This window comes from Ascidia mentula, chromosome 4, assembly GCF_947561715.1.
Source record: "Ascidia mentula chromosome 4, kaAscMent1.1, whole genome shotgun sequence".
NCBI lineage: Eukaryota > Metazoa > Chordata > Ascidiacea > Phlebobranchia > Ascidiidae > Ascidia > Ascidia mentula.
The window spans coordinates 21,805,403-21,829,415 of NC_138569.1; the positions used below are offsets into that span (position 1 = coordinate 21,805,403).

General features: G+C 35.8%; 6 protein-coding genes across 7 annotated transcripts; 4 read left to right on the forward strand and 2 right to left on the reverse strand.

Annotated features, from left to right (window-relative positions):
• Positions 1-3,447: 3,447 nt before the first annotated feature.
• Positions 3,448-6,682, forward strand: LOC145897647 (uncharacterized). The gene is made up of 13 exons (XM_082986034.1): positions 3,448-3,720; positions 3,841-4,058; positions 4,138-4,226; positions 4,404-4,485; positions 4,548-4,675; positions 4,789-4,930; positions 5,287-5,414; positions 5,480-5,569; positions 5,636-5,794; positions 5,835-6,002; positions 6,109-6,224; positions 6,285-6,489; positions 6,558-6,682. The coding sequence occupies exons 1-13, from the start codon at positions 3,596-3,598 to the stop codon at positions 6,621-6,623; spliced, it is 1,716 nt and encodes a 571-aa protein (XP_082842160.1). The 5' UTR covers positions 3,448-3,595; the 3' UTR covers positions 6,624-6,682.
• A 12-nt stretch (positions 6,683-6,694) lies between these two features.
• Positions 6,695-9,607, forward strand: LOC145897665 (cyclin-dependent kinase 9-like). Its single transcript, XM_082986055.1, has 7 exons — positions 6,695-6,953; positions 7,407-7,488; positions 7,545-7,651; positions 7,703-7,805; positions 8,066-8,196; positions 8,449-8,623; positions 8,940-9,607. Exons 1-7 carry the CDS (start codon positions 6,859-6,861, stop codon positions 9,384-9,386), a joined length of 1,140 nt encoding a protein of 379 aa, XP_082842181.1. The 5' UTR covers positions 6,695-6,858; the 3' UTR covers positions 9,387-9,607.
• Positions 9,608-11,051: 1,444 nt separating this feature from the next.
• Positions 11,052-12,237, forward strand: LOC145897669 (uncharacterized). The gene is made up of 2 exons (XM_082986059.1): positions 11,052-11,484; positions 11,658-12,237. The coding sequence occupies exons 1-2, from the start codon at positions 11,296-11,298 to the stop codon at positions 12,033-12,035; spliced, it is 567 nt and encodes a 188-aa protein (XP_082842185.1). The 5' UTR covers positions 11,052-11,295; the 3' UTR covers positions 12,036-12,237.
• Positions 12,238-12,849: 612 nt separating this feature from the next.
• Positions 12,850-17,439, reverse strand: LOC145897657 (nucleosome assembly protein 1-like 1). 2 transcript variants are annotated; one of them, XM_082986048.1, is made up of 12 exons: positions 17,245-17,439; positions 16,978-17,080; positions 16,542-16,683; positions 16,288-16,392; positions 15,671-15,716; positions 15,419-15,564; positions 15,175-15,314; positions 14,354-14,499; positions 13,978-14,000; positions 13,600-13,761; positions 13,417-13,479; positions 12,850-13,224 (listed from the first exon to the last, which is right to left on the reverse strand). In XM_082986048.1, the coding sequence occupies exons 1-12, from the start codon at positions 17,345-17,347 to the stop codon at positions 13,177-13,179; spliced, it is 1,227 nt and encodes a 408-aa protein (XP_082842174.1). In that variant the 5' UTR covers positions 17,348-17,439; the 3' UTR covers positions 12,850-13,176. The 2 variants fall into 2 exon arrangements, with proteins under 2 accessions (XP_082842174.1, XP_082842173.1); XM_082986047.1 differs by having other exon boundaries at positions 16,273-16,392.
• Positions 17,440-18,539: 1,100 nt separating this feature from the next.
• LOC145897642 (uncharacterized) lies at positions 18,540-21,146 on the forward strand. The gene is made up of 2 exons (XM_082986027.1): positions 18,540-20,263; positions 20,522-21,146. Exons 1-2 carry the CDS (start codon positions 18,577-18,579, stop codon positions 21,013-21,015), a joined length of 2,181 nt encoding a protein of 726 aa, XP_082842153.1. The 5' UTR covers positions 18,540-18,576; the 3' UTR covers positions 21,016-21,146.
• Positions 21,147-21,362: 216 nt separating this feature from the next.
• Positions 21,363-23,967, reverse strand: LOC145897658 (cathepsin D-like). Its single transcript, XM_082986049.1, has 9 exons — positions 23,564-23,967; positions 23,308-23,452; positions 23,126-23,249; positions 22,946-23,067; positions 22,678-22,874; positions 22,464-22,560; positions 22,230-22,406; positions 21,982-22,083; positions 21,363-21,755 (listed from the first exon to the last, which is right to left on the reverse strand). Exons 1-9 carry the CDS (start codon positions 23,617-23,619, stop codon positions 21,567-21,569), a joined length of 1,209 nt encoding a protein of 402 aa, XP_082842175.1. The 5' UTR covers positions 23,620-23,967; the 3' UTR covers positions 21,363-21,566.
• Between the last annotated feature and the right edge of the window lie 46 nt (positions 23,968-24,013).

Genomic DNA, 24,013 nt, shown 5'->3' on the forward strand with positions numbered 1-24,013 from the left:
TATACCTTGCACTATGTCCATGATAGGTAAGTTTGTTAAACGTTAAGGTAGTCACGCTATACCTTGCACTATGTCCATGATAGGTAAGTTTGTTAAACGTTAGGGTAGTCACGCTATACCTTGCACTATGTCCATGATAGGTAAGTTTCTTAATTGTTAGGGTAGTCACGCTATACCTTGCACTATGTCCATGATAGGTAAGTTTGTTAAACGTTAAGGTAGTCACGCTATACCTTGCACTATGTCCATGATAGGTAAGTTTCTTAATTGTTAGGGTAGTCACGCTATACCTTGCACTATGTCCATGATAGGTAAGTTTGTTAAACGTTAAGGTAGTCACGCTATACCTTGCACTATGTCCATGATAGGTAAGTTTCTTAATTGTTAGGGTAGTCACGCTATACCTTGCACTATGTCCATGATAGGTAAGTTTGTTAAATACCTTGCACTATGTCCATGATAGGTAAGTTTGTTAAACGTTAAGGTAGTCACGCTATACCTTGCACTATGTCCATGATAGGTAAGTTTGTTAAACGTTAAGGTAGTCACGCTATACCTTGCACTATGTCCATGATAGGTAAGTTTGTTAAACGTTAGGGTAGTCACGCTATACCTTGCACTATGTCCATGATAGGTAAGTTTCTCAATTGTTAGGGTAGTCACGCTATACCTTGCACTATGTCCATGATAGGTAAGTTTGTTAAACGTTAAGGTAGTCACGCTATACCTTGCACTATGTCCATGATAGGTAAGTTTCTTAATTGTTAGGGTAGTCACGCTATACCTTGCACTATGTCCATGATAGGTAAGTTTGTTAAACGTTAAGGTAGTCACGCTATACCTTGCACTATGTCCATGATAGGTAAGTTTCTTAATTGTTAGGGTAGTCACGCTATACCTTGCACTATGTCCATGATAGGTAAGTTTGTTAAATACCTTGCACTATGTCCATGATAGGTAAGTTTGTTAAACGTTAAGGTAGTCACGCTATACCTTGCACTATGTCCATGATAGGTAAGTTTCTTAATTGTTAGGGTAGTCACGCTATACCTTGCACTATGTCCATGATAGGTAAGTTTGTTAAACGTTAAGGTAGTCACGCTATACCTTGCACTATGTCCATGATAGGTAAGTTTGTTAAACGTTAAGGTAGTCACGCTATACCTTGCACTATGTCCATGATAGGTAAGTTTGTTAAACGTTAAGGTAGTCACGCTATACCTTGCACTATGTCCATGATAGGTAAGTTTGTTAAACGTTAAGGTAGTCACGCTATACCTTGCACTATGTCCATGATAGGTAAGTTTGTTAAACGTTAAGGTAGTCACGCTATACCTTGCACTAATTCCATGATGGCTTACTTTGTTAAACGTTGAACAATTAACGAACTTACCTATGATGGACATAGTGCAAGGTATAGCGTGACTACCCTAACGTTAAACAAAGCTACTTATTGCGTCACAATCCAAGGTATAACGGGACTACCCTAACAATTAACGAACTTACCTATCATGGACATAGTGCAATGTATAGCGTGACTATCTTAACGTTTAACAAACTTACCTATCATGGACATAGTGCAAGGTATAGCGTGACTACCCTGACGTTTAACAAACTTACCTATCATGGACATAGTGCAAGGTATAGCGTGACTACCTTAACGTTTAACAAACTTACCTATCATGGACATAGTGCAAGGTATAGCGTGACTACCCTAACAATTAAGAAACTTACCTATCATGGACATAGTGCAAGGTATAGCGTGACTACCCTAACGTTTAACAAACTTACCTATCATGGACATAGTGCAAGGTATAGCGTGACTACCCTAACGTTTAACAAACTTACCTATCATGGACATAGTGCAAGGTATAGCGTGACTACCCTAACGTTTAACAAACTTACCTATCATGGACATAGTGCAAGGTATAGCGTGACTACCCTAACAATTAAGAAACTTACCTATCATGGACATAGTACAAGGTATAGCGTGACTACCCTAACGTTTAACAAACTTACCTATCATGGACATAGTGCAAGGTATAGCGTGACTACCCTAACAATTAAGAAACTTACCTATCATGGACATAGTGCAAGGTATAGCGTGACTACCCTAACGTTTAACAAACTTACCTATCATGGACATAGTGCAAGGTATAGCGTGACTACCCTAACGTTTAACAAACTTACCTATCATGGACATAGTGCAAGGTATAGCGTGACTACCCTAACAATTAAGAAACTTACCTATCATGGACATAGTGCAAGGTATAGCGTGACTACCTTAACGTTTAACAAACTTACCTATCATGGACATAGTGCAAGGTATAGCGTGACTACCCTAACAATTAAGAAACTTACCTATCATGGACATAGTGCAAGGTATAGCGTGATTCTCGTAACAATTAATGAAGTTACCTATCGATGACGCAGTACAGGTTAAATGATTTCAATTACTCCCCTTGGCCGAAAATATGTATCCTCCCTGTTTGCCGCTGCAGTCACGTGTTTAAGTTACCGATTTTGTCCAATTTACTGATCTTGGACGCTTACCTATGTTAGCCGTAACGTTACAGCCCTATATGGGATTTTCTGCCTTGTGCAATGGCTTTCTCAAACTGCTGGTCAGTTTTCAATATGGAATAGAAAAACTTCAAACTGCCCAGGATACGATCTTGTATCCAATCCGTGCAGTGCAAAACATCCCAAGAACTGTTTCTGCATTTGGTTCTTCAGTAACTAGACTTGTACAGTCGATATTTGCTCCTGTTATTTTTATATTTGTGCACTTATTCACAGTTTTTAGTTTAACAGTTAAAGGTGTGGTTGGAACTTGTCATTTTGTTGTTCACACAGTACCTGATGTGGTTTATTGTTGTGCATGTTTTGTTTGTCGTTTTGTTGTGACAACTATAACTGCCCTACATTTGATTAAAAAACAAACAACTCCAGCTTCCAAAAGTAATTGATCTCAGACAGTAAAAATATTCTGTTGATAAATGTTGTCCAGTTATCTTGTAATTTACAGTTATCATATTGTATAAGCTGTGACATGTGAACTTTTTTAGCATTTTTAGTACAAAAATTATGCAAAAACATTTGCCCTTGATTTTTTTGTTTTTTGGTGTTGTATATATTTAAGAAAACATTTGTTTTCTCAGCCTGATGAATTTATTTTAATTAATGTTTACATACCATTATGGCATATTTCAAGGAGAGTAACTCCGGCCAGGTCACAAACATTAAGGTCACAAACAGGGGATGAATCCATTTGTATAACCATCATCAATCATTAAATTATTGTGACTCACATGCTCTCAAAAAGGAAATTATTGTCTTCTTTCTATTTTCTGACTAGAGCTATGCATATTTTTTGTAAAAGCAGTAAATCTGTAAATATGCATGCAATAAGGTGTGTAACTATTGTCTTTTTGTTGTAGAGCTAGGGTGTTAGTTATTAACTTTGGTGTATAAATCTTATGACAACTTTACTGTGTTTGGCATAACCTGTATTAGTGCTGATAATGTGGGAATTGGGAAGGACAAATTGAAAAACTGCATCACCACTGTCGGACATATTGATTATCATGATGTCATGGAAAGATTGAATGAAGAAATCTTGATAGAAATTATCAAGTACTTGCCTTTACAAGATCGTATTCGGTCAACTATATTTGTCAACGATGCTTTTGAGAGAGCAGCATTTTTCACATTAAGACGGTGAGTTATTTTATTACGGAGCAATAGAACATTTTTTCAACTATGCTATATGTTTATTACTGCTATATAAATTATTTTAATACAACAGCAAAGTTTGAAAAAAAGCTTTTTATGTTGTAGAAATCTTTCGTTTATCGAGGAACACTGGATAACTGGTGGTGACATCCGTAAAATATTACAAACAAACCATGCCGCTCTAAAATACATAGATTTTTCCAACTGCTATTGGCTGCATTCTCAAGATTTTTGGTTGCTTAACAAATGTTTAAATCTATCCACTTTGCACTTGGCTGGATGTTCTTCAATCACTGGAAAATGTTTGTTGCATATTTTATCTGGTAAAGTAATTTCCTAATGTTGTCAAATGTATGTATGCTTGGTTAAAAAACATTGTTAACAAAACTCATATATTTTAAGGTTTAGAAAAGTTAGACAATTTCTCGATAACAATTACTGACAAGTTAATACAAGAGGTTAACATGGAAATGAAAAAGGCCAAGTTCCAGGTGTTTATTTAATGTTTTCATCAAATTAGTAACATGATAATGTATTCCAGTTTCTTTCAAATATTGTCAATTTGTATGAGCTGCTTTTGTAACACTTAGTGGTTTTGTGATTATTGTTAAGCATGGTTTTAATTGTTGTATTCAGAATAGGTAAATTTTAAAAATTTATTTCTATAGATATGTTTTGAGATAAAAACCTTCTATCTACAATTCCAATTTTCAAAGGTCACTGAGTCACACATGAAAAAGTTTATGTTAGGTAAGATTTGATTTCGTGTGTTGTTGTTATTATTTGCCCACATAAATTAATGTTAATTTCAGGATTTGTTGTGAGTTGTTTTCTGAAATCATCAGCAAATTATTTGAAAGAAATTAGGCTAAAAGAACTGGAAACCAGCACGTGGAGTCTATCACAAGTTTTACCACATTTTGTTGGTGTTTTGCAAAGGGTCAGTCTTTTTGTTCGTTTCCATTGGACTTTTTGTACATCTTTATAAGTTATTTGTGAAAATATTTTTTTTTAATAAATAATAACTAAAGCTTAGTTCTATTTGTTTTCCAGTCTCAGTCAATATCTCTGATGGGTTGCATTGAATGGAACACTTTGAAAAAGCTTTGTGTCAATGTTCCTTGCATTGCCCATAGTTTGGAAAAGATTATGAAGCTTTTTACTGGTGACTTTCACTGTAATATACACTGCATAGGTATGTTGCCATTCTGTATGTACTAAGATGTTGAATTAATGTTTAATACCAAGGGATTTTAAACCTAACTTTCTTTGGCTAAACACACATGGTTTGACTTAGGACCCTATTTCTTGTAAAAAACTTATTAAATTGATGTTGATTTCATAGTAACTGTTTAACTTTGAACATGCCTTTAGTGTTTTAATTTGGACACAGTAGGATAATATCTTCCTTGATTAGTGCTCACATTCTTGAATTGTGTACATTATATAACATCAGTCTGTCTTTTTAAAGAAACTATGGTAAAAACTGCATCATTTTATGTTCTCTGTTTTCTCGAAATTGTTTTTATCGTTGTGTTGTTACAATTATAGACGTTACCACCCCTCACAATTTAATAAAGTTGACATGTGTGTTTTTCTTGGAATTTGGAAACCCTATTTCTACAGAGGAAACTTACCCTCTAATTGATCTGTCACATTTACAACATCTAACTATAAAGGTTTTTTACTTGTGTACGTTGTGACTGATTGTAGAAAAATGTATTTCAGAATGTTGTTGTTTTAGAATGGAAATCTGGATATTCTTTGTCGAATCATTGCCCCCTGCCTTGAAACTTTAGAAATTCCAGTAACTGAAAAGTGTGTTCACTCCCAGGTTTGTCATCCGCACAAAAAATTATGGATTTGTGTTTTATTGTTTAACATTGTGATCTCTTTCTAGGTAAAAGATATGACATTCCTTCAAAACTTTCCTCGTTTAAAACATTTAAATTTGTCTGGATGGAATCTTCCCAGTAATGAAAAGTTACTGAACTGCACAATGCAGCAACTAAATTCATATAATTTATCATTGTTTGGAGGATGTTCGAGGACAAGTGATGTTCTTGGTTTGCTTGCTTTCCCCCACCTTACAGAGGTAGTTGCATGGATATTCACATAGCACAGATGTCAAACTTCGTATAACGCCTGAACGATCCGGGATATCTCAAGCTTTGGAGAAATTGGCACAGATTAAATCCTTGCAGAAGTTGACTTTGTCTAATTTTTACTTTTTGAGGGACTTTGCTTTCTTGATTTCTATTGCAATGGTACGTATATTAGATAAAATGCAAAAAAGAGTTCTCTGTTTGTGGTGTGTTTATGTATAGTCACTCTCTTAAATATCTTATTTTTCTTTTATGTCAATGTTGTTAGGGTTGTTTGAAGTTGAACGATGTTTCTTTGTTGTGTCTCGGTCCAATCTCTACTCCAGTATTCAGCAAAAGTCTTAATAAGATGCTCACCCATCTACCTCAACTTCAAAGCATTAAGTAACAAAACACTTTTTATCACAAAAATACATCAATGCAAAATTATGCTTTTTGTCTTAGGCTGAAGCATCAACATTTCCAAATAAATGAACAATTTTCCACAAGTTTAATGAATTGTAGAAGACTTAAATATTTTGAACTTGAAACGCATGAGGAAACAGAACCCAATGTCCCATTACTGATTGTTAATTTGATCAAACATTGCAGCAACTTGGTTGATTTTCTGATCAAAAATCCAGTTTTTCGAAAGTCTTCGATAACAAAGGTAGTATATGAAAGGCTTATAGTATTTATGGAAATCCTTTTTTTCCTTCACATAAATTACCTTTACAGATCAACAAAATGTTGCAGAACGAGAGAAAGAAAAGACCTGCTTTGCGTATTCAGTTCCTTGGTTAAATGTTTAGGTCTTCGGTGCTGCAACATCTTCCAAGCCTGTTGAAAAACTTAATACCCCATGAATCAATCTATTGAAGCATTCATAATGTTATTTCAGTGCATTTAGTATATTACCTCTTCTGTGTTTCAAGCGTGGACCTTTTCAACACCTATACCAAACCCTCTGTTTTTGCTTGTAGGGTTGTGAAAAGTAGAACACTTAACTTAACATGAATTTGTAATAATAATTTAAAATATGTCCAAACAAGTGGAATCAACAATTGACTTTCCATTCTGTCACGATGTTGCAAAGTATGAACGAATCACAAAAATTGGACAAGGAACGTTTGGGTAAGTGTCTAAACCCTATTTGTTCATCCTTGATGCAAATTGTATTCCACTCCATTTGTCACTTATTAGTACCAAGAGAGACGGCAGTTTATTTGTTAAAGCAAAAATATTTCTCAGGAATTCTTGTCTTTTAAAAGCAAATAAGCAACACATATCAGTAAGCTGTAGACAGTTCACACTGTCTAGAATGATAAAGCTGGCTAGTAGACTATCTGGAACATATTCAGTTTCCAGTAAAAGCTTTTTGATTGAAATAGGGTGCACAACTGTCTGCATTTCATTGTGTAAAAGCCGTGAACCAGTAGTGATCAGTGGATTGGAATCGTCTTTATTTAATCAGTTAGCTTGCAAAACCGTCAATAATCACCAGATGCACAGCTTACAATTTCTTGTTTTGTATTGAACATAATTTTCTAAATCTTTTACAACCTCCAAGTTGTTCTACATCTACAGGGAGGTTTTCAAGGCACGAGACAGAAAATCTGGTCGTCTTGTTGCACTGAAGAAAGTGATCATGGAAAATGAGAAAGAAGGAGTAAGTAGAAGGCAATAAGTTGCAACAAACTGAGTTAAAATCCCATGTTGAAATAGTTTCCCATCACCGCGCTGCGTGAGATTAAAATCCTGCAACTCCTGAGACATGAAAATGTTGTTGACTTGATAGAGATATGCCGCACCAAACCAACACAGTATAACCGGTAAGGAATGTCTTGATTGTGAATAATTGCGCTTTAAGAAATTATTTTCAGATGCAAGGGGTCTATTTATCTTGTGTTTGAGTTTTGTGCTCATGATTTAGCCGGATTGTTGAGTAACGCCGTGGTAAAATTTACACTTGGAGAAATTAAAAAGGTATGCATGAAAATATAAAATAGGTGAAGTAAATACATTTGGAAAAAAATTATTCCGGTGCAAAAAAAATTCGAACTTACCTCTTCGAATTAGGAAAGCCAAAGCTAGCATGATGTGTTTCATCTTTAGTGCTACTGTTGAAACAGTAGTTGTGTTTAAAATGTTTGGTTATCATGTCCTGCATCTTAACATTGGCTTTCTCACTGAAAGACATTTACTTAATGGAAATGCATAATAAGGAACAAAGGCTAATGTTTCAGGTGATGTTGCAACTATTGGAAGGTTTATTTTATATTCACCGGAACAAGATCCTACACAGAGATATGAAAGCTGCAAATATTCTCATAACCAAGAATGGAGTTCTTAAACTGGCTGATTTTGGACTGGCCAGGTATTTACTACAGCTTGTGAAAGATACAACATGATAATGCAGTTTACTCTTCTGTTGTAGTAAATCTCTCAACAAGGTTTGCTTTCCATATTATCCAAACCAAGCTTTGTGAAAAAGAAAAAAATGCAAATTTCTTTGACCAAAAGTGTAGTAGCAATATATGGTAAACAGATTCCAATGTATAATGAACATTAAACATGAGTAACATTGAATTAGTCATTCCACCTTAAGAACGAATGAGTTCCTTTACAGAGCATTTAGCTATGCAAAGACAGGCCAGGCAAACAGATACACCAACCGTGTGGTCACACTTTGGTATCGACCCCCTGAGTTGTTGCTAGGCGACAGGGATTACGGCCCACCCATCGATTTGTGGGGGGCGGGATGTATAATGACGGAGATGTGGACTCGGACTCCAGTTATGCAGGTGCTAACTTGTACTTGTAGTATACAATGCAACATTAAAGTTGTTTTTTAACCAACAAAGGTTATAAATAGAGATGAAAGAGCCTCTAATATAATCATTGAGCTAAAGACAGTTTATGCTGTTTCCACGTATAACAAGTTCTCATCAGTGCAGCTGGTGATTGTCACGCCAGGCTTTTGAACTAGCCTTTAAACTGACAGGCCAACCAGAAAGGTCTGTGTTTTAGGAATGCATAAATTGTATGCACGAACTGTTTCTGTAACCAAAATACACACTACAAGTTACGGCCAACACATCTTTTATTTTATCACTGCAGGGTCACACGGAACAACAGCAGCTTACTCTGATCAGTCAGCTCTGTGGGTCGATCACACCCCAAGTGTGGACCGACGTCGACAAGTACGACCTTTACCACAAACTCGAACTTCCCCAAGGACAGAAGCGCAAAGTCAAGGAGCGACTCAAGCCCTATGTGAAAGACCAATACGCCCTTGATCTGATTGACAAACTTCTCAGCCTCGACCCCAAGCACAGGATTGACTCCGACGAAGCTTTAAACCACGACTTCTTCTGGACCGAGCCACTCCCGTGTGAGCTATTAAACATGCTCTCACAACACAAAACTTCTATGTTTGAGTATCTTGCTCCTCCACGGAGACCCAGCAACGCCAACCCATCGGGTCACCACCACCACGCTAGACATCCTCCTGCTGGACCAGCGCGACAACAGCCAACCGATCCCGCCTACGATCGCATATTTTAGGTTATGAAGCATTTCATCAAAGTTTAACTTCAGGTTTTTATCCAATGATGGGGGACGATTGTCTCATATTTTCCTGGCATAGAAAAACTTTTGCGATATCTCCTTTATTTTCGAGTCATTTTTGTTGTCTTGAGTAATTCACATTATTTTTGTTGTTGTTGCACCGCTGTGTTTTTCGCAGGCTTGCGGTGATGCATGAAATAAACCAATCGAAACTGGTGCTTAGTTTAATTATGTCTACATAGTCGGCAAGTTCGCACACGTAAGGACTGAAACCAGATCCTGGCGAATCCACACGATCCACAGTCGCACTAAAAGGCTGCAGAATAAAGTGTTAAGCTTCTTGGTTAACAAACGGGTCGGATAAGTTGTGTGCTCTCACACAATATTTTCTTCATGATAGAATCTAAAACTGTGGTACAAGGTTTACATTTGTAAATGACCAAACACACTCTACATGCTTCATATCGGTCAACATACGTCGTTGGAACTCACAACATATAATTGATGGATGGGTAGTGGTCGTATAGGTTACCCCATGTTAATACATATTATGTATTACTAATTTTCTATTTCAGTTATAACGTAGTCCACCATATAGGCCTAACAGTGCTATAACCGCACGTATTAATTTGTGATTCCTTTGCCGAGAGACACTTCCGCCACAAAAAAGCCACCACAACTCCTCTTTCGTGTTAGCCCTTCGTATAATATCATTTGGACAAAACTCAAATGCACCGTAATTATGGATATGTGCTTGGCCACATTCTAATACTTGAATTTTGAAACTGCGCTTTTTATCTTGCATATTGTCCTCGGGGTTTTTGCACGAAAAAAAGATAAACAAGAAACAAATTTATATCGCGTACGCACGAATGAGGACACTGAAGTAGAACTAGGGAAAAAACAAGTTCTTTAGTGGAAGTTTTTTTATGACCATTATGAAAATGTATTCGGACCCGGCATAATGCGAATCACGTGTTGTGGTACATTCCTTGCCCCAATGAGTGGGTGAATTTTTACATACCGAATAAGCGTCAGTATAGGCCCCTGTTTGCAAATGTGGGTTTGAAAATATCCACATATGTAACTTATTAACTTGATGCAGAATATCTTCATATAGCCATTGTGTTACAGTAGGAACATGCGTACCAATGTGGTTTGTGCGATATTTCCCAGGGGTTATATGTCTCCCGACATAGAAAAGTCGCACAAATGGGCTAATGTTGGTAAACGGTGGAAAACGCTTGCATTTAACATTTTTTTAAAACACAAGATATCCTGATCAGGTTTTCTTCTGGGTATATGGGTTGGGCGCTTGAATCTAAGACAACATCAACGCAAGCACGTCAGAAACAAAACGTAAAGGACGCTAATTGAAATAATTTTCAATGGACAACAATATTTCCTTGCCTTGATATAGAACGGTCGACATAATTTAAATTCGGCAATCATAAAAATAATTTTTATTTGGATGACTAAAAGTTTGTTATTCAAAGTGTCGCGTGTCCTTTTCTCTTTATCCGTAATTTCGATCATTTGCGTCATTTCCCGTAAAGTACGTCACGAGTTCGTGCGTCACCACCGTTTCGCTTGAGTAGACACGCCGTTGGGCCGCGAAACTTGAAAACAACAAATCAGAAAACGCTTTGTAAAAGTGAAGCGAAGAACAATAATGTAATCGAACGGCTAGAAATTTGATGAAATAAAGTGTGTGTATTTGTAATTATTGCGTATGTTTTACTGCAAACGTATATTCCGAATTAAATGAACTGTACCCGCGAGCAGCCACATTTGTTTGTGCTAGTTCATGTTATAAGACGCTTTGGGTATATTGGGGCTGCCCTGTTACTGACCAATATAGAATGTATTTCATTTTGTATTTTTACTCTTCAGTCGGAAGAAATCTATGTCAACTTCCAAAACGCGTGTAAAAAAAAACATTATTATGCCAAGAGTGAAAAGCACTCATAAAGCTCCATTGGCTCTGGGAGAGATTGGGAATACCGGACAAGTCCATGAGTATGGATCACCAAAGATGAGGAGTTTAAACCCATGCACGGCAAAAGTTGTTTCTTGCAATGAGAGTGTCAAATGGGTAAATGGTTTTGTCATATAAAGTAAACCTTCAAGTGTCATTTTAATGGTTATATGGATTATATGACAGGATATGTGTAGTTGTTCTTAAGTTAGTTGGAAATTTAGTTTATAACTCTTCTTTTACTGTATGGATGTCTGTTTGTGACAAATATTTTTCCGTTTACTACTTAGGTGTCACCTGATATACAACTTGCCAAGCATGATAACAGAACAAGCAAGAAAAGGGCCCAAACAAAAAGCACTAAATGCAAAGAGAAAACGAAGGGTAAAGAGAAATCTGATCAATCACCACAAGCATCACTTGCAAGCAGTCTCAATTCAATACACATAGACAAGCAACATTGTGTTAAGTCTCATTATAAGAAATTGGACTTTGTCTATGATGGCTCCCCTCGTCACACTTGCTATGACAGTGATGACAACAAGGAAAATATTGACCCTGAAAACTGTGCAACTCCAATTCCTCTTAAAAAGTCTGTGAAGAAAAGGCAACTATCAAATTCCAGACAGTATCTAAGTGGCACATCGAGTAGAGTTAATCGGATGTAAACATATAACTTCAAAATTTTGAATTCCGGCCACTGGGAAATGAACTTCGTTTTTTTTTACTTTTCCAGTCCTTTGGTGGACAATCTTCCAAATGGAAAATTTTACTGCGCTTTTTCAGTGTTGTGGGAATTATTTTTGATGCTTTCTTTTGTACATATTTTATCTGTTTTAAACTGCTAAATAAACAACAGTTATTCGCTTGTTTTGATAGGTTTTTTCCATATGATGAACTGCGTGACTGTAGCTTTTGCTTGGTAATCATGCAGATATATTCTGTGCACTACCAAACTGCAGATTTTTTTCTGGAAAAAAATCTATCTGGAAGTAGAAGTTGCATCAGATTTAAAACTATCTTGACAAAACAAATCTGGTGTGTGGTTTTGACATAAATATCCTCAACAAAGAAATAAAATAATGTTCTAAGTTACAGGATAGTGTGAACGTATAATAATGCTTTTAGTGGTGAACTCTTGTAATTTGTTTTGGACAAACTACATGCAGACATCTCCCTATTTCAGTAAATTACCAATTAAGTGAGGGATGAAGGTCCCTACAAGTTATAAGATCCTTACACCAAAACCTGTTGCCTACTATGCTGCAAAATTTTTTGTGTATCCCTAAGGGGGGGGACCTTTTCTCCTTTTTGAAACCTTCACCAGTATTGTGAAATATAATTTTTTCATTTGCAAAAAGCTGCAATTGTTGATAGTAGAACACAGAAATGTCAGGCAAACCCTTCCTGTGAAACATTTTCTGGAATCACATGCACAACCTTTTAATTCCAAATTACTATGTCAGTCTTATTTCTCTGATGTGAAACTCTAACACGAAACTGTATTCACATTCCCAAACAGGCAGCATCAAGATTCACAACAAAAACTTAACAACGGCAGTTTTCACTTTCTCCTTTTAAGGCAAGGTTGAGTTAATGGAAACGATTGTGTATAAAAAATAGGATGGTGCAAGGAAAACGACATTGTCCCACTGACAATTTGTGTTCACCTCATGGGGTCAATAAAAATACTACATTGCAGTCGGTTGTGATGTCCAACTCTGTTTCCATTGTACAGTGTGACGATAGTCCGCACTGAGAAGCTATCCTTGGTTTATTATGAAAGTTTGATGTTAAATTAAATTGTCTTTATTGTTGTTTGCACTCCTGGGGCGTCTCCTTTTTCTTGGGGTCTTTCTTTAAACAACAAAGTGTAAAATTACATTCTGTGTTGTAAAATGCTTTAAAATTTTGAAATAATCATAGCAATTACAAAGAGTTATTAGCAAGACAATATTTGCCAACTTGACGCAGATATTAATGGTTGGCAACAAACATAGGTTTGTACAATTTAAAAGAGTGAAAGTAAAATTTTTTATGAAAAACAACCTCTGGATCATAGTCCGAGTCGTTTGCAGAGTCGGATTCTTCCCCCGAGCCACCAATGTTGAACTGCAAAAATAATTCAAATAGGGGTTTCAGAAAATCTACTGTTAACAAACAAACTAAAGAACTACTTGATTGTGTCTGAGGTACAGACTTATTGACTCGTTGTAAATATTCTAAACTCACCCCTCCTGCTTCATCGTCATCCTCTTCCTCCTCCTCTTCCTCATAATCTTCCTCATCATTTGCTTCTCCAGTGAAATACAGGACAGCTCTTGGAACAATTCGATCTCGTAGCAAATGTCCGATCTCGAAATCGCTTGCAAGTAAAGCTTCCGTGTCTGAATCCTTTTAATTTCAGAAATTTTTTTAAAATAAATCCCACCTTTAAATTACGGGTCGAAAAACTTTGGCCCTTGCAGGAATAGTTTGGGTTAATACAATGTTGGGAGATAACAACTAATAATTACAGTTCCTATTCGCGGCATAACACTTTCTCAATACAATAGGCTACAGTTAGGATTTAAACCTAAAAGACAATTTAAACTTTCGTAACATACATACCATCTCTGTATCATCAACTGGAACTGAAATAAAATAGAATAGATTTATTTTTATTAGTTTATTGGCCATAATTTGTTTGCAAAAACAACACATTATACTGAACATACGCTATATTATTTTGTGTGAAAAATCGTTACTAAATTGAATCAGTGACTTTCATATAGCGCAGTTCAAACAAAAAAGTTATGAAAACTACAAATACCAGCCTATATTTGACAAACAAGAAAATATGTGTGAAAGAATGCACACCATGAAAAGTCACTTTTCTTTGCTCAGCACTTATACAACAATATAGTGGACTAACTGTGTCCAAGATAATTGCCCAGAGGCCAGAACAAGATGAATGTGATGTTAGCATACATAATTCATTCTCTACCTTCAGGAGGTGAAAAGAAATTGAAGAAAGAATCATTTGGAACTTGTTTCGTCACCGTCCTAACAGTTCCCCTTCCCTTGTGTTTCTGCTTTTTCTTGATCGTCTTCACGGTCACATTCTTACCTTTGACCCAGTCAATTTTGCACCTGGTTAATTTGCAATGTTCATTAGTGAATTTGGCCTTCATAAGTAGGAAGTTCCAGTAACAACAAATACAATACAGGTTATGTTACACACCTACCCAGTCCCATATGGTCTTAAAGCACAAAACTACTTCAGTGTTAACAAGTGTATGTGTTGAAAATTATGCCCACATGAAACCACTTTGCCAATTTTTTTCAACTGAATAAAAATCAATAATTTTTTGTGGGCAACAATATGGCAAAAATGGATAATAGTCACAAGAAAAATGACACAATATATATTTTAATCAATGATAAATTGCCAACACTACATTTATCTACTCAAGAGACAAATACAGACTGTATATACCCAAATTTTTCCCATTACGTAATCTATATTTTTAAACAGTTGCATCATATATGAATTAAAGCATTTGCTGTTTGTATATTCCCCAGTGTAATGATGACAGAGACCACACAACACTCCAGAACTATAATGGCTGGATTGACATTTCCTCCAGTAAACCAAACAAGCTACATGGTAACATACTGTATGCACATGATATCTTTACAATGCACATTTTTCATAACATTTGTAAACTTATTTATTTTTTGCTTGAGTTAATCAGAAATGAATTTTCATCAATGATACCAAGTTTTCCATTATTTATTAATTCTATTACATAATCACTCCCTTACCCTGTGCAACTGACAATTTCAGGTCCTTCAAATGAAAATGGATCTTTTTCGTCAGGTTGTGATTGTAGTTTATAATACTTTGATAAAATATTATTTGAAAAATATGGATTGGTGCCGAAAACAAATTCCAGTGTGAATCCCTGCAAAATAAAATAATTCTGAATCAAAGGTTGGGAGTCATGTTTACAATAATCACATCTTCTACTCTTTTAACAATATATTTAAAATTGTTTCAAAAAATTACCATAGGTTCTTCTGGTTTAGAGAAAATAACTCTTATATCCAATAGTTTTGAAAGAATCGGCTCATCGTGTTCTTGCACCATGTCATGGAACAGGGAAATATTCTTGAGGATTGTCAACCAAAATTCAGGAACACCTTTAGCCGCTTCTAAAAATTTGCAGAGTTAATATTTCTTTACCTTTCAACTATCAAGAGTTCAAACCAAAATGATCTTTAAGTTCAAAGAGCTATTTATCAGATTATCTGAACATACCTTCGTCTGTTTCATTTTCCACTTTCACCTTCGTTTCAACATTTTCCTGAAGAAAAAATTAAAAGTAAATTTTTCCAGCAATAAAACTTGAGTATTTTCATGCAACAGCTGTGTAAACAGTTCAGTGACACTGCCATGCAAATTTTTATGCAAACTTTACTCTGAGAATTGATGCCTTCAAAGTAAAAAACTTTAATGACCTACTAACACTGCAGCGACACTAAATATTATTTAAGTTAGGTTTTAGCCAGGGTTGCCATGGATCTGGAGTTGAAAATGGGGCTGACTGAAAACAGCATGTGACAGTGATAGAAATTTGACCAATACCATTAAAAAATTGAACATGTTGACCAAAAAATAGATAATTTTAGAAATAAGGATGGCACAGCACACTTGGCTACATTGGTGTAACACATCACATGTAGCTAGAATAAATCTGTTGTGAAAGGTTACAAAAATTATTTGCAAAAACATTTTTTTTTTAAAAAGAAACAAACTGTTTAAAATTGGTTGTTACATCAAACAATAAAATCTTCATTTTAAAGTGATCTTTATTCATTACACAGCATTAATGATTTAGGGTGAAGCATATAGATACGTACAGCAAGTGCATTAACCTCATCATTTGCACCATCTTTCTTCTCACCATCCTCTTCGCTGTCACTCTCCCATTCACACTCGCCATCTGTCGGCTCATATTCTCCATTCACAATTTCATGTCTCTGACGAGTAAAATACTTTTGTTCAGAAAAACATAACTTATATATATATACGTAAATTAGTATGGGAACAAAAAAAACATCAAACAACATGCAAACATTAAGGTTTCCTCACATATTGAGAACTACAAACCTTGATAACATCAACTAACCTTCACAAACAGTGGTTTGTACATTTCACTATATTTTCGTTCCAACTCATGAACTTCTTCATAGAATTGGGCTTCAATTTTGGTCGACTCAACTTGTAGATTTTTCAATGCATGCACACGGCGCTTTATTACTTTTGGAAGACTAAAATAAGAAGAGTAAAAACTTCACTGTATTATTATGGTTTTTACAATCTTACCCCCAAAAAAATTATATTGTAAATAAAGTGATTTAAAGCACAAGCACACTTTCACCAAGGAACTAGCAACTACCTAAATCCGCAATAAGTTTGTATAAAAAGCATCAAAGAGCTAAATAATTACCAGAGGAATCCTCTGACAAAATATATGAATTATGAGCCAGCTGTTTGAATTTAAGGATGGGCTTTTACAAAACAACATACAAACAGCAAAACAAATACACATTTCTGACTTCTACCTTTCCATATACCCTGATGGTGATCCGACAATGCCTTCTAATCGCTGTTGAAGGGCTGCCAACACTTGAGGATTTTGCATCATTTCAGATGTTATTTGACTTGCTGAAGACAACAAATTGAAAGAAAATCACACTTTTATTTAAACTTTTTCAATTACTGAAAATCAGTTGTCAGTTGATTTTTGACGAACAAAAGTCGACATAATACTTTCCTACTTCAAAATCGATGCTAGGTAAAGGACATGAAATGAGCAAAACTAATATTACCAGAGGGCAGAGCAGGGACAACATCTTCGGCTCCATCTGCCTTCTCTTCTGTTTCCTCCTTGGAAACAACTTCTTGCAAATCGGCATCACCGACACCCGCCATAACGTTTTAAAGATTTACAAAAGCGAGCAATTAAGCACAATATTCAACACTGAAGAAGGTCTTCAAAAAACAGCCATAATTAACTGAAATGATTTATGTTGCTCGCATAAATACAAATGCTCTTTTTGCCTGTATTTTAATCAAAATCTTGATTTACCGCCAACCTCTTCCTGAAACATGTGGAAATTCCTCTTCGACTTTAATGTATAAATCCCATCAGCCATAATATAACACACGAAAACACATGTTATTTTATATTTTTATGTGTGGGTTTTTCACTATTTTGTTTGCAATTTGTTTTCGAGTTTAATGTTGCGGTTTGTTTACCATTACAAAACAAAAATGAAGGTAAGTCGGTTTAACATCCAAGAAATAGATAATTAATTAAAATTCTTTGCAACATTTAAATACAACAAACGCAAAAAAAGTAAAATTACTTTTATGGGTGTACAATATAAATAAATTATTGGTCTTTTTAGAATAACTTTCGAATGACAAATCGTGTGATAAATACAATGGACCCATTTAAAGAATTTAGTCTTGTGATTCTAATGTAAATTGTGATTTGCAGAAATTAGGAATTATCTGATTTGTTTGTGGTCTTTTTATAAATCCTGCCGGGGAATACAAAAAATAATTGTATAATTGCGCAACAATGGGCAAAAACGGGAATTACCCGTGTGGTGGAACTTACTTTCCTGTCTGTGACGTTGACATGTAGTGTAACACGGGAGAATCATTTTCGACGGTGCTGTTAAAATTTTGGTCTAAGAAGTGGTTGGCCTACTGTTAAATTGTTTGATAATTACCTTCTGTTATATAGTTATGTTTTGTCTGCTTTAATGAAAATCAGTTTTGTTTTCTGTCAATAATTTTAACTGTGAAATAAAAAGCCGGTTTTACGTATAATTTAGAAACAATAAATTTGGATCGTACCATATCGAAAAGCAAAAAGATATCAGATTTTGTCAACTATCTGTGTCAAGATTTTAAGATATAAAAATCGATTGCAAGGCGGCCTAGCCAGTGGTCTCTTAAGAATCCGTGCAAATAACAAACTTTCCAATCTGGGACTTGTTGCATAGGCTATTTTTTCCAGAAACATAAATTACGTCAACATAAGTACAAGATGCTAATTTTGTGATTGATCCTTGTCAATTACTATTATTTTCCTTGTTATTTACTCAGGCTAGACAATTAAACATACCTTCAAACCAAATTTTCCTTTAATGTCTGTGAAAATGGAAACATGCAAAGGAATCCACAAGCAAAAGCTGAAAACACCCAGACAGAAACCCCAGCGAAGACGGTTGAGTGAGAGTGATGACGACGGAAGTTGTGTTGTCTGCGCAAACCATATAGTAACCTATGCTGTGGGTTACTGTGATCACTACATCTGTATTAAATGCTCTATGAAAATGAGGCTGCTTTGTGAGGAAAAATTTTGCCCCGTTTGTCGTAAGGATTTACTAAAAGTTATTTTTACCAAAGAGAAGAAAACGTTCAAAGAATTAAATCAATCAAAGCTAGTTAAAGATACTCAAAATAATGTGAACTATTTTTTTGAGAATCTGGAAATAATCAAAGAATACAAACAAATACTAGAGTATCGGTGTCCAATATGTCCTGATCGACCTCCAGATAAAACCTTTAATCAGACAAAAGCTCATTTACGCAAGGATCATTCTTTGTTTCATTGTGAAATTTGCTTAACACATATCAAGAATTTTTGCAATGAATACAAAGTGTACAACCGTAAGGATCTAGCAACACACAAAAGAATGGGTGATGAAGACGACACCTCTCATCGTGGCCATCCACTGTGTGAGTTTTGTGAAGAAAGATACTTGGATGATGATCAGTTGTTTCGCCATCTCAGAAAGCAGCACTATTACTGCCATATTTGTGACCAAGCAGACATCAATGAGTTTTATGGAAGCTATCGTGACTTGCACAGCCATTTCAAGAAGGACCATTTTGTGTGTGAAATTGATGAGTGCAGAAACCAACAGTTCACTAGCGTTTTTCCTTCTGAACTAGATTTAAAAGCACACAAAGCAGCAGTGCACAATCACAACAAGAGCAAACATCAACAGAAGATGGATCGTCAAATTGATTTGGGATTTCAGTACCCAAAGCGTGAGCAGCAATCATCAAGAGGTCGTGGGCACGCCAGAGGTCAGGCTCACTCATCAAGAAATCAGAGGTACAGAACTGAACATGCCAAAGCATTTGAGCGTGAAAGTGATTTGGAAAAAGCCATGGCTTTGTCTATGAAAGAAAATGAAGCAAAGTCAGAGAAAAGAACTGAAACAAAGGACATGGAAGAACAGGAAGATGACAAAATATTTGATACATCAGCTGACTTCCCATCTCTTGGAAACGTGCTTGGGAATCAAAGTGAAGGAAATTCTGAATCAAACAAACCTACTGCCAGTGCTGCACCCTCCACATTGTTGAAATGGACCAAGGGACCAAATGTTAAAAAACCAGGTTTAACTGAGAAAGAATTTCCATCTTTGAAATCTCACTCACCCCAGCAGAGTCATCTTGAAGTAAACAAACCAGGTGGAGATCAACTACACACTTCTCACAAGCAAAAATGGACGTCTGCAAATTCTATGAAGCCAAATCTAAGTGAAGAAGACTTTCCATCGCTTGGAAACACAAAAACAAGTAATGAAATAAACACTTGGGTCTCCACTTCTTCAGGACAAACAAAAACAGGTTCTAAAAGTGGGAAGTCCCAAAGAAAGGTGCAAATGAAAGCATCAGATTTTGTCAAAGATGTTAAATCTTCATCTGCAGCTGGAAAAAAAGTCAAAAAAGCAGAAAATCATTCCAAGAACTATGCAAGTAAAGAGGATGATGACTTTCCAACACTTAACCCTGAAAATTCATTACTGGTTGGGCGAGGTAAATACAAACACGTTGAAAGTTATTCAAGTTTTGCAGATGAAAAAGGTAGCAATGTGAAGCTGGTAACACAAGCAGACTGTCAAAAACAGCAACAAAGCACACAAAATAACCCTAAATCTCTGGATTTAGTTGATGATTTTCCAATGTTGGGACTTGGAAAGCCTGTTGCAGCTCCTCCTGGCTTTGAGTGTGTACCATTCCATAAAGCATCCCAAAAAGGTTGTGTCAGTGAAACTAACATGCACTCTTTTGCAGTGATTGACTATCCTAGTTTGTCTGCCACCACAAAGGCTGTTTCTGCACCTCCTGGATTTGGTCCAAAGCCACAAGCTAAAAAGAAACATGAAGTTACAGACAAGCCTACTTCAAGCAATGGTTTTATGATCAACAACAATGACTTTCCCGGGCTTCCTAAAAAGAGCAAGCCAAAGACATCAAAGGTTCAGACAAATGCTGGAACCACACTAACCGTGGGTAAAATAATTGAACCAGATGTTGTTCCTCAGCTTAAACATGAAGACGTTCACAACCCTGCGCCTGTCAAGCCACCAGTTAAGCAAAGAGGCTTCAAGTCACAAAATCCCGACCAAGATTTTCCTAGTTTGTTTTCATCCAATTCTGTCCCACTTCCGCCTAATAACAATACAACCTCGGATACAGACAATTATTTCAATATCACATCTGATCAACCTGCAAAAACTGGAACATCTTTAAACTTAGCCAATATTTTTGACTTTCCTTCGCTGTAGAAAACTTTCCTTTGCTGCATAGTTTGTTTGGTGCTAATTTTATTGGCTCATAATCTATTTGGGGTTTAATTGTGTTCAAGAGGATTTTGGTATTCGTGGTTTTCTTTCATTGAAAATAAAGCTGTGAAAGATTTTCAATTTAATGGCAACCAAAAACTTAGTTCTCAGTGTAGCAAGGATTGCCATCCATTTCTAGACAAACACAGATGTGCTTATTGTTATCAAATGCAGATTGTTAGACATTTACTTGGCACACATGTCATCCTGATCAATAACCATGCATGTCACAGCAGTAACTTTTCAATCTTCTACTAAATTACAAAAAAAAAAACAGTCCTTACTTTAAGATGCGATGACAACCATCAGGTATATTTATTGGAAAGTCATATGTTTCAAGCAAAGTTACACTGAACAAATGGGGAACTTAATGCAAACACAGTGAATTGATGAAGAAATTTCAATAGGGATTTTGTGATGAAAAACTTGCCAAGTAAATGAATACTTTTTATTGGTGTGTTAATGCCACTATACACATAATCTATTTGGCCAAGTTAACTGGGACCATGGTATTTTTTATCTGGTACCACTGTGGCAAATCCAACACGATTATTGGCAAAATCGAATGTTGTGTAGTAATTCCTCATAAAGACATCCCCCAGGATCCACAAAGGTCCTCTTGGTGGTGGAATGTCAATACCCATGAACCCAGAGATGCAGACAGTCTCACCAGCAGTAGGTTCCTGTTCCACAACAACTTTGTTTAAAGGATGGTGCTGTCACAACATATAACCAATAGCATGGAAACATGCAATGCAATCTGCAGTAATCTATTCTAACATGGAAGCATGTAATTATGACAATGCCAGTGAAAGTCATGAACTGGGGGTCGAACATTTTTTCCCAAAATACTGAAAGCGACATTTGGAAAAATAAATGTGCACAAGAATAGTAGCTTGATAAACGAACCTTAATAACATATTGCTCAGCAGTAAGAACATATTTTATGCCGGACAAAGTAAAGGTAACGTTTGGCATTGATGGAATTCTGGAGCAGGTCACCAGGTTATACTGCAAAGCAGAAAGTAAGTTTACTTGTATTTGTTAAGTCTATAATAGTATGTCCATGGAAATATGCATATTCTAAAATTGACAGAGTTTACTATTAAGCTATATGAATAGCCTTTTTAACATCAGAAAAATTAAAATTTTGATACTTCTCCGGCAACTATTGGAAAGGCTCCAATAGCTTTATTGATCATCTCTACTTCTTTTGTAGGTCCAGCAAGAAGTGAATTGCCAGAATGAACAATAGCTTGACAACCACCTACACAAGCCTTGGTGCCAGCACTGTCACTAATAGACAATCCATCCATGACAATTTGCCAGTATCCCTGAATTAAAAAGTTAACTTGAGTTCACAATATCAGTATGTTTGAAGGGTTGGTAACCTTCTGGACAACGCTGTGATAATTGAAATTTCCTGTGAATCTTGCTGGGTCCACACCTCCCAGGTATAGCTCACCACCTTCCTTCTGTGATATATTTCTGGTAACAAAAGTTTTCTTGTTGAGTTGCTTTTTAATAGTAAGCAAAGCAATTTCTTGCTTACAGGTTGTAGACAAAATAAGTAGCATATATGTGTATATACATTATGCCTTATACCTATTTAGAAAAAATGAGAACTGGTTCTTTGCCAGTGTTCCTTGTTTGAACATTTGGTTGAACACAGGAGTAATTCCATTTGCAGAATTTTCAGGATATCCCATTCCCAAAATCCCATCAAACTTTGCACCAACAAAGATACCAGGTTCTTTGGTTACCTCAGCAAAGATCTGATGTTTGCTTTGAACACCCCCAACCTAAACAAAATATTCAACCATGTTATTGGTTATGTTTACTATAATCATTAATATAACAACATTCAACTTACAGATACAACATCTTGGCTGCAGAAGCCACTCAAACTCCCACTTCCCACAAATTGAATAGAAAATGTTGTTCCATTAGCAACATAAGTTGATGAAGCAGCACTATTATACTTGTTATGCATCACTTAAAGATAAATATTTTACCCCAATATAAAAAAAATCAGTGTGTAATTAATACTTACAGCAAGCAATATCTGTTATCTTACACTGGATCGAAGGAACCCACAAGTTTGAAGACGCAGTATCAAAAACAACAGTAAAAGTTTGCCCTGGTGTTCCAATTGTGATGTCACCATAATATTGGGCCTGCAAAGTTTTCTTTTCTTATGATTGTGAGCAGAAAGTACAATTTTACAAATCTTACATCCAAGTAGTTAGTCAAGGGCTCTGGTGCATTTCCAGCAGCTGCAGACACAAACTTGACATATTTTGTGTTTGGGTATCTGGTAATGTCAGATTTTTTCCCCCTCATATCTTGTCGAACTGTCTTGTGTCTCTGAAGCTTCACACTTAAAAATAAAGACCACTAAAATCATGAATTCACAAGTATAGTTAGACAATAATACATAATTTTACTTCCTAAAAATAAGCACATAAAAGGAGTATATCTGTGAACTTACATGTATCCACTGCAGAGAGTGCCTAACATGAACAGAATTGCGATTGTTTTCATCATTTTGCCAAATTTACTGGCAGCTAGGCAGAAATAAAACAACTTAACTCAGCAGTAAATGACAAAGAAACGTTCCTGTGTTAAAAAAACAAATTTCTGTTTCATCACTACTTTATGCTACCATTTGTTGCAAATCTAAGACAACCACAACAAAAAACATAACAAAAATATTAATGAATATTCTAGCATTGCTTTTTTGCTTAACAAAATTAATTGCCTGTGCAAGAGATAGGAAATGTATGACAGGTTTTTTCCGGTTTTAACCGGTATATACACATAACTAATTGCATCGGCAATGCTCTTCCTAGCATTGGCAAACCAACCTACCAACTGCTTCTCTGAAGATCATGTTTTGTCCTAAAAAACACAAATAAAATCGTCCAAACACGTGATGTGT